This window comes from Artemia sp. Qi Xiang Cuo, chromosome 12 (assembly GCF_049724085.1).
Source record: "Artemia sp. Qi Xiang Cuo chromosome 12, ASM4972408v1, whole genome shotgun sequence".
In the NCBI taxonomy this organism is placed as follows: domain Eukaryota; kingdom Metazoa; phylum Arthropoda; class Branchiopoda; order Anostraca; family Artemiidae; genus Artemia; species Artemia sp. Qi Xiang Cuo.
In genome coordinates, this window is record NC_142805.1 from 36,861,051 (window position 1) to 36,871,855 (window position 10,805).

The following is a 10,805-nucleotide window of genomic DNA, read 5'->3' on the forward strand; positions in this document are numbered from 1 at the left end:
CCGCTAATTTCAAGAATTCACTTAGGTTGCCCAGAAAAAATTACGTCAGTTTCGGCTACCAGATGGATTACCATGGATAATGCAGTTGTGAGGAATCTGCATCAGTTATCGACCCTATTCTTATTCTTCGTAGATTAAATAGCCTGACTTAAAAATGACCGAATAACCAAGCTAAAGCCAACAAGCTTTAGGCCCACATCTGTGATCCATTTATCAAGGCCTTTTTATATTTCTAGTATCCATTTTCAAAAAAAAATAAGTGCACTAAAAGTGAGTTTTCGGAGTCTGACAGTGGGGATCAACACGGTTCTGAAAGATATTCTGACTATTGTCGAAGTATCATGAAATACTTAATGAAAAACTATACCGTGAACAGGGCAGCTGATATTTTCAACGCAACCCTCTTACCTGACAACTATGTTTCAGACCAGGGTTTTCATTTAGGGCCAAACACTAAAAAGCACCTGATCTACATTGAGAGTAGGCTCAGCTCGTAGATAAATTGCCAATTTATTCATAATAAAAATTAAGCAATTCAAGAACTGCTTTCTCTTAGAAAAATTCGACACCAAAAAAACACTCTGAAGCTGCTAGGAACAGTGTCCAGTTGTGGTTCTGAGTGGAAAATTAAGGGATCTAGTTCCTCTATTTGCCAGAATCAAATCTTCTATGTAAAACGGAGACAGAAATTGAAGAAATAGCAGATTTAATTGACTTAGAGTATTTTGATCGCAGTGATGACGGGAAGGATTTGTTCCGACAGAAGTATTGTGAAATTAGTGAGTCTGATCTGTAACGGAAAAAAATGAAGTCAGCAAAAAACGAAGCTGGATTAATTTTATTTTGAAATCTGGGTGACATTATTCATGGCTATAACTTGGTCCCTTAAACTGGAGAAGGTCCCTAAAAGTCCCTAAAACAGTTCTCAAGTCACAAAAAGTCCCTTTTCCCAGATGAAACTGTGTCAATACTTCAGCCAAGAAGTCGTTTTATTGCGTTATTAATTAAAAAACACTTTTTCCACAAAATAAGTTTTTCAAAGAAAAGTAAAGAACTCCATTAAACAAAAAATGAGCAAAAATCAAATCAAATAATCTACTAAGCATGAAAATACCACAAATCAGCATCAATAAATAAATGAAACCCAAAACGAGTAGAAATTAAAATAAGTTGGGCTCAAAACCCCTAAGCCTTCCCAAGGCCATAACAAAATTTGCACTTTCCTGAAGAAAAATAAACGTTTTTACTTTTATAACTTTAATAAATCAAATATATTAACGTTTTGATTACTAAATATCAGTATACGTATATTAAACTGACAATGCACACTCATTTGTATTTTTTTTCAGTAAATTAATTTCTGTTCGTTTTATACTGACATAGTCTTTTCAGGGAAAAAGAAAATAATACTTTAAATATCTTCTTCTTTTTAAGACTTTATAGTTTGGCCTGCTATTTGCATGCTGAAGAAAAATTTTCAGCAATTTTTAACAACATACACCCTTTTAAAAATCCGGACACAAATAATAGTGTTTAATTTCGTTTCATACCTCCTCTAGTAGACCTGAAATGGAAAACTTGATACCATTCGCAAAAAAATATGTTTACTTTCTTTGATAGCTTGGATACACTTACGCTATTTTGATTTGGTTAAATTTTAAGAGCAGAAGTAGCCCCGAAAGTTTGAACATAATGCCCTCAGTCGTTCTTTGGATACTGCTGAGATGCCTTATTCGGAATTAGCATTAACACAGTGCATTTTGATTTAATCTTAAGGCAACATTTAGTTTTTAAACATAATGGGCAAATGGTAGGGTGGGCGTGGTAGGGGGATTAGTTGCCCTCCAATCACTTTCGACTATTAAAAAGGCCATCAGCCCTTTCTATTTTTAATCGAATGAGCCCTTTTCGAAGTTACCACGACAACTCCTTCGATACGAAGTGCCCTGGTCTAAACAACAACAACAACAAAAATAATACATTATACCCACATTGCTCTTTACTATAAAAATGTCAAGCCTTCCAATCACTTTGGACTATTAAAAAGGGCACTAGGCCTTTCGATTTCCAATCAAATGAGCGCTTTTTAAAACGACAACGCTTTCTATAAACACCTTATATGCCCCCAGGGCATAAATTACAATCCTTACTCTAAGGGTTGTTAGGGTGGTTGTCATCCTCTAAGACCTAATTTCCCGAACTTTCAACTACGTTAAACAAAACGGCCATCTCAAAATTTTGATTGGAAGTGTTTTGGAGGATGGTGGGCGTAATGGGAGTGGATATTTCACTATAATTGGTTTCAGATACTACACATGGCATTAGCCCTGTAGATTTCTAATGAAACGAGCCCATTTGCAGTTTCTACGACAACACTGTCAAAAATCTAATAGACCCCACGGGCATAACTTACAATTCTTGCCCTAAGGGCTGGGGGGGGGGGGGTTGTCAGTCTCAAAGACCTAATTTCCAAAACTTTCTACTACGTTGAACAAAATGGCCATCTGAAAATTTTGATTGGATGTATTTGGAGGAATGGCGGTCTTGAGAGGGGGGTTAGTTACCCTCCAATCACTTTCGACTATTAAAAAGGACACCAGCCCTCTCAATTTTCAATTGAATGAGCCCTTTTTGAAGTTTTACGACAACTCTATTTATAAAAAACATTATATGCCCCCAGGGCATAACTTGCAACCTTTGCCCTGGGGGATCTGGGAGGTTTGTCATTGTTAAATACATAATATCCAGAACTTTCAACTACGTTGAACAAAATGGCTATCTCTAAACTTTGATTGAATGTTTCTAGGGAAATGGTGGGCGTGAGAGGGGGGTTTTATTACTCTCCACTCTCTTTCGACTATTAAAAAGTGCAATTTCAATTTCCAATCAAATGAGCCCTTTTTGAAATTTTTATATAAACCTTATATGCCCCCAGGGCATAACTTACAACCCTTGCACTGAGGGCTCTGAGGGGGTTATCCTAAAAGACTTAATTTCCAGAACTTTCAACTACGTTGAACAAAATTGATATCTAAAAATTTTGATTGGATGTGTTTGGGAAAATGGTGGTCGTGAAAGGGGCGTTAGTCACTCTCCAATCACTTTCAAATGTTAAAAAAGGCACTAGCCCTTTCAATTTGCAATTGAATGAGCCCTTTTGAAGTTTCTACGACAACGCTTTCAATAAAAACCTTACGGTATTGTCTTATAAAAACATTTGCCTCTCAATTAATTCGACTATCTGTCTTGGCTTTTCTCTGTCTACAATTAGCCATGTCTTGATGCTACCTATGCAACCTGCAAAATACTTGATAACTTCAATTCAAAATCAACGGGTATAACTTATGCCTCAGGGTATAACTTACAACCCCTGCCTTGATTGATTTCCAATCGAATCAGCCCCTTTTCAAGTTTCAACGACAAAGATTTCAATAAAAACCTTATATGCCCCCTGGGCATAACTTATAACTCTTGCCCTGAAGACTGTAGGGGGAGTGTCCTGCTCAAAGATATAATTTCCGGAACTATAAACTGCGGGGAACAAAATGGCTATGTCAAAATTTTGATCGGATGTGTTTGGGGAAATGGTGGTTGTGGAAGGGTGTTAGTTGCCTTCCAATCGAATGAGCCCTTTTCAAAGTTTCTACGACAACGCGTTCTATAGAAACCCCCAGGGCATAACTTACACCCCTTGCCCTGAGGGCTGTGGGAGGGGGGCTGTATTCCTCAAGACCTATTTTCCAGAACTTAAAACTACGTTGAATAAAATGGCTATCTCAAAATTTTGATTGGATGTGCTTGGGAAAATGGTGGCCATGAGAGGGGGGTTTAGTTGCCCTCCTATCACTTTTGACTATTAAAAAGGGCACTAGACCTTTGATTTTCCAATCGAATGAGCCTTCTTTGTAGTTTCTACGACAACGCTTTCTATAAAAACCTTATATGCCCCCAGGGCATAACTTACAACCCTTACCCTGAGGGCTGTGGGGGAGTGTCCTCCTCAAAACATAATATTGAAATCAACTACGCTGAACAAAATGGATATCTCAAAATTGTGATTGGATGTGTTTCAGGAAATGGTGGGCGTGGAAGGGGTGCTAGTTGCCCTCCAATCACTGTCAACTCTTAAAAAAGGCACAAGCCACTCCAATTTGCAATTCAATGAACCCTTTTCGGAGTTTCTACAACAACTTTTTAGATACAAAGTGCCCTGCTCTAAAGGAGAACAATAATAAATAATACATTGTGCCAACATTGTTCTTATATGCCCCCGGGGCATAGATTAAAACTCTTGCCCTGAGGGTTCTTGGGGAGTGTCTTCCTCAAAAACATATGTTATATCTGAAAATCAACTACGCTGAACAAAATGACTATCTCAAACTCGTGATTGGATGTGTTTGGGGGAATGATGGGCGGGGGGGGGGGGAGGGGGCTAGTTGCCCTCCAATCACTTTCGACTATTAAAAAGGGTACTAGCCACTCCAATTTCCAATTGAATGAGCCCTTTTCGAAGTTTCTACGACAACTCCTTCGGTACGAAGTGCCCTGGTATGGAAAACAAAAAAATAAATAATACATTGGGCCAACATCGTTCTTTACTTAGGCAGATGAATGACATTTAGTATCCTGAAGACTGCATAAGAATTTCAGAAATACAGCGTCCAGGTCTTATCGATAATGATTGAAAAAAAAGGTTGTGACTCCCTTTTCTTCTGGAGTCACTTAAGCTGCCGGGCATCTTTGTTTTTGTTGCTTTGGATATGTATTACCCAAGGCCGTATCCAAGGGGGGACGGGGGTACGGGGCTTGAACCCCCCCCCCCCGAAACGTTTTTCACGCTCGGAAAAACGTAACAGAAATATATATTAACAAATTTTCGATGCAATACTTTTTTGTACCCCTTCCCCTCCGAACGAAAATCCTGAATACGATCTTGGTTTTACCAGAGGTTCGTCATTTTTTCTCAGCTTGCTCTTAATAGGCTAATAAATTCACTGATGTAGCCAGTGGTGTCGAACCATTCCGTACCTAGTCCAAATATGATTTCTGCAGCGGTAGCTGCCACCTAGTAAAGAACGATCCTTGGCCCTTAGTAACCGAAAATTATTTTTTTTTTTAAATACTCAAGTAAAGGAAATCCAGGAGTGGTAACTGTTATTCACTTCTAACCAGTGTCATAATTTCGTTACAAGTCTGGAGGGGGGGGGGGGCAAAGGTGGAGCAAATTTCCCCAAATCAAGTGAAAATGACAGTAAAAATGAAAAATGAGCCATATAGTACCATAGGGGCAAAGACAAACTAAAGAAAATTAACCCCCTTTCTCTGGATGCTTAAAGTATGCAGACTTATCTTAGATTGGACAAGATTTTTGAAGAAACTAAATTTCAGAAGGGGGGAACTAGGGTTTGGAGGGGGCAGACGCCCCTCCCCCTGTCCCATTGCAAATTACGGCCCTGTTTTAACTTAGGAGTAATTTTTAGTCGTGATTTTGTATTTTCGGAAGGGAAAAAAAGCAGTTGCTGACAACTCCACTTCTGAAAAAGTCTAGAGGAAGCAAAGCCAAAGAAAACAAAACAACAAACAAGTGATTTTGAAATGTTGCGGTCTTGTGATGGTTTTCTGGTCATTAACATAAGTGGTCACTTATGTATCTTTCCAATTTTTTTACCTTAAGAGTTGAAAAGATAAACCTGAGAGGATCCACATGGAAAGCTAAGCGGTCGGATCATCTTGATATTATCCATGCCCCTCCAGAAGATGATGTCGCTACAGGCGATCATTGCTGAACGAGGCGATGGTTGGTCACAGATTTTGGAAAGATCGGTGTGAATATCGAATATAATATAGATTGTGTCATTTATAAGGTAATGAACAGGTATACCAGGTCCCTATTGGTCCCTTTTTCGGTTTCAGGAAGATCCCTAAAGGTCCTTTTTTGCCAAAAAAAGTCCCTATTTTTGACTCCTTGAACGTGTGGCAGTTATGAATTATGCCGTTGTGCTGATGTCTGCCACACTATTCGGTGGAATCTGAAAGGGGGTTTTCTGTCTTGGCCCGAGACAAAGATGTGAAGCAGATTTCAAACAGATTCAGTGGCTGCAGCTTTGTTTGTAAAGTAACTGCTTTGCAACGGCATCTCTAATAAAAGTGGATTAGGAACAGGAAGCTGGTAGACAGGATATTGAAAAACACTACGAGCATTGAAAATAAAGGACGCACATGGCGACGATGAGGCTATTGCTCTCGGTAATTAATAAATCATAATTTGTCCCTGTCTCTTTCTACCAAGTTTTTAATAGGGTAGCATTAATCAACATGTTACTTTGATAAGCTCGCTTTAATATTTGCCGATCGTGATATCGTGATCACGACATAGACAAATATTGCTAAAGAGACGCAAAACTACCGATAGCCCCCAAATTAACGTGGAAATTGCAATCACTTTCTACTGTAAGTTTTTTAGTTTGCTTCTTTGTTTACTCAACTAAATCTGTCTATGTCAACAACATCTTTAGTGAGTCGCCACTGCTGATTTACCAATGGAGCCAACAAAAAGAAAAAGTAATGAAAAGCTACTGCAAAGAAAAAAAAAGAAACAAAAAATGATACACGCTGCTAAGAGGCTAGTGAAAATTCAAAAGTTACAGTCTGCAAGTATCCTCTGAGGGGAGTGGGGTCCGGGTTTGGATTTATGCTGCAATTTCACCTGTGAACACAGTGCCAATTTCTAGTTGGCGTAAAATTTAGTTGGCTGCGACCTTACGAATTTACTTAGATCGTTTGGGCACTGGTGCCAACCTTATTATTAGTTAAAACTTTGACATTTAGTATATAAAGAGCATTTAACATATTGTTCATTCGGACTAGTTTTTCTGTAAAGTAAGTCTTTTTTTCCTAAGAAAAAGGACAAACACTTATTTTGTTTTGTAAAAAAAAAAATTACAGAATAATTTTTTTTTAAGAATATAAAAAAAATATAAGAATTTTATTTTGTATTGGTGACTACGACACAGTGAATTGAATTGGTTTCAGTTATTTACTGAGTTGAGTGGTTACGATGTATCTTAATCAATCTTTAAACTTGTTTTGGTATAAATAAAAAAAAATCCAGAATCATCACAAGGCTCGTACACAAGATTTTAACCTTGGGTGGCGTGCAGTAAGGGGGATGCATAACATTATAAAATGGGTTATTATGCAGGAAATAGTAGATGCTGGAGAACAAATTGTAAAATCTCAGCATTTTTTTTGGGGGGGGGGGGAGGACCACGAGCTTGAATTTTTCTTTCGTTTGTGTCTTATGAGCCAATATGCTAATGAGCCAATCTATTTTCTTTGACAAACCCGCGAAAGAAGAGAATAAGAAATTATCGCCGAAATTCCGATTTTTCTATTTAAGAAAATTTATTCTATAATACATGTTAGGAAGTGCCACTACCCTGGGTCAATTTTTCCTGCTCTTGGCATAGAACTCTTTATCAGTTCTCAGCGAAATTAAGTAAACATAATTGCCGGTGAGCATTGCAAAACGACGCTAGTGGCAAATTTTTAATCTACTCTTCATATGATACAAATTTAAGTTTTTTGGCACTATTTTCGTTGGAAACCTGGTACAGTTTATCTCAAAGTGTTGGCAATGTTGACTCACAGACTACGTAGTTAAATATCACCCGGTTGCTAGTAATTATACGAACTAGATCTTTCACATCTTGAAGCCCTTGCTCTTTAACTAGCAGAAATTGATGGGGACAAATCTCACAGGAACTGATGAGGGATATGTAGCTGAAAAAAATTATATATAGTATTCATGCGGAACCTCCTAAAATAGTTTTACTTATAAGTATATTGTAATTCATCAGTTTTACATGTAATTAAATTTAAGTTCGCTTAAATTTCGGCCAATTGTCTGTATTTCACAAATTGATAATTGTAGTTATTGATAAAAATGAAAAGCTATTGTTTTTATTCAAAACTTGTACTTTCAGGCAAGATGCACTCGGGGCGAGTAATGTTGGAAGTGATATCAATGATTTGGCATTATCTAGTTTGAATGATGATGATAATAACAGCGGTGAGGATAGCAGTGATGAGTGCATGGTTTGCTCAGACTTGAAGCGGGAGGTAGTGTTTAATCCCTGTGGTCATGCGGTTAGCTGCTCTAGTTGCTCTTCACGAATCAAAAAGTGTATCATATGTAAAGAGCAGGTTCAAACAAGGATAAAGGTAATAATGATCAGACTCAAGTATTTGAAATACAGTGTTCTGATATTAATAAATGGTGATTGCAATTACCAAAAATACTAATGTAGCTGGTGTATTTTTTGTTCCTCATTGTATCTCTCCATCTCTGTCTCTTTCTCTCTCTCTCTATCCCTCCCATATAATTCTTTTCCTCTAGTTTTCTCATACACTCTCCTCTTATTCCATTCTCGCTAACTATAGCTTTTGTCTGGATTCTTTCAATGAACTTAAAAATTTTAATACCACCACCGCTAGTACAACCGCCTGGCTCGAGCTAGAATGTTGACCAATTCAATTTTTTATTTCATAACTATCTTAGAATTGCCAAGTCATTGCTGGGTGAAATTAGTAGAGAACTATCGGAAACCTGCTGTCATTAGAAAAAATGTCCTACTATTATGAAACAACTGTTACTTCCCAGAAAGCTTTGATTTAGTTCAACACTCTACTCAGCATTCTCTGAAAGGCTCACCTGAATGCCCTTTGTCCTTTTGAAAGTAAAGTTCAAAATACCTAGGCTAGCTTTCTCAGTAAAATATACTATATGTAAACAATGAACGAATTGCTTTGAGGACTGTGGAAAAGGTTGACATCCCTCAAAAACATAATTACTGGATCTTTCCACAATGCTGAACGAAATAGATCTCTTAAAAATTTTGATCGGATGTGTTTTGGAGAATGATAGGCTTCAGGAGGGGGATTGGTTGTCTCTCCATTCACTTTTGACTCTTAAGAAGAGCACTCAAAACTTCCGACTTCAAACCAAATAAGCTCCATCCGATCGAAGTTTATATGACCGGCCGTTCCATAAAAATTCTAAATGTCCCGGGGCATAATTCACAACCCTTGTCCCTAGGCTATGAGGGGTGTCCACCCCCCTCCCAATTGCCCAGGGTTGTAATCTTTACAATCTTGGACTTTTCACTGTAAAAGTTACAGTGTTGTCTTTTTGGACTAATGTGAACAGCAGGGCTATCTCACAATTTCGATCAGATGCTGTTTGGGGAAAAAGGATGTCAGGGAGAGGAAGGTTCTAGTTGCCCTCCATCACTTTTGACTCTTAAAGGAGAACTAGAACTATACATTTCCAATCAAGTGTGCCTCTTCTAAAGTTCACACGACCACTATTTCCATAAAAACTTTATACACCCGGGGGCATAACTAACAACCCTCGCCTCCAGACTTTGGAGTTGTGTCAACCCCAAAAACCTTGTTATGCGTTTTTGAACTATTTTTTTTTAACAAATGCCTATCTCAATATTTCTACCAAATGCATTTCTGGAAAATACGACGTCCTGGGGAGGGGGTGGCTTCCTCCGATCATTTTGACTCTTAAAAAGGCCACTAGAACTGCATGATTGCCAATCCAATGAGAGTAGAGGTGACCCTAAGTGCCCCCATGTGGCACCCCTGCTGCCACCTATAACTTTTTTTACATAATTCATGGATGATTATGTGTGTCGGTCGATTTATTTGATGTTTTTTATGGATTTTGTCAGTGAGAATTTTAAAAAAAGGAATTTTTTAACATTTTTGTATGTTTTTATGGACTTTGTAAGTTATAATTTGAAAAAAATAGATGTTTTATGGTTTTTGTCAGTGAGAATTTGAAAAACAGGAATTTTGTCACATTTATGGATGGTTTTATGGTTTTTGTCAGTGAGAATGAAAAAACAGAAACTTTCTCACTTTCATGGATGTCAACAGCAATTTATGTATGTTTCATGGTTTTTGTCAGTGATAATGGAAAAACAGTATTTTTCTCACTTTGCTGTCAGTCATTAATCAAATTTTTTCCGGGCAATGTTTAGTAATGTCTGACAGGTACTGCTCAAGGAATAGATCCAAGTCATTAATGTCTTTGCCTCGGGAACAATTCTACTGGTCGAACTCCAAAGGATATTAATAACCAAAGACCATGGAAACAATTAGGCAAGAAACATCTGAGAGATGAATTATTTTAGCGCGCGAGAAGGTTTCCTATTAATTTGAAACGCTTTAGCATAGAGATGCCAATAACAAAGGAAAACGTTGAATTTGCGTTGAATGATTATTTGGGCGAAGTCGTTTTAGACAGGTTATCGAACTATTTCCGCGAAACAGATACAGGCATTTTAAGAGAATATTATTGAAGAGATTTTAGAAGAGAATTTAAAGGTGAAACTCTGTGGTCGTTATAATACACAAGTTTCATTGAACAGTGTTGTGAGGTCCTCTAACCCAACCCCAAAGGGATCCAATCCTCCTACCCCTACCCCGAAGGAAGCCACCGGTTCTCAAAGGCCCCTCAAGCTCCCAAAGGCCCTCCACCGGTCCCCACCGGGCCCCCCCGCCCCCCACTGCCCCCCGGACCCTCAAAGGTCTCCCAAGCTCCCAACGGGCCACCGGCGCCCCCACAGGCCCACCCCAGACCCTCAACGGCCATCCCCGGTCCCCCCAAAGGCCCATCGAGTTCCCAAAAGACCAACAGGGTCCCAAAGGCCCGCCACCGGCCCCCAAATGTCCCCAGGCTCCCAACTGGCCCCCGGACCCCCAAAGGCCCTCCCCGGCCCCCAAAGGTCCAC

The 10,805-nt window shown here is 38.7% G+C and overlaps 1 protein-coding gene across 1 annotated transcript in view; it reads left to right on the top strand.

Moving 5' to 3' along the window:
• Positions 1 to 10,805, top strand: part of LOC148946077 (E3 ubiquitin-protein ligase MIB1-like) — a 167,222-nt gene that overhangs the window by 124,132 nt on the left and 32,285 nt on the right. The window contains exon 5 of the mRNA XM_089097596.1: positions 7,986 to 8,223. Within this exon, the coding sequence (XP_088953722.1) occupies positions 7,986 to 8,223 (238 nt within the window). The remainder of the gene's footprint in view (positions 1 to 7,985; positions 8,224 to 10,805) is intronic.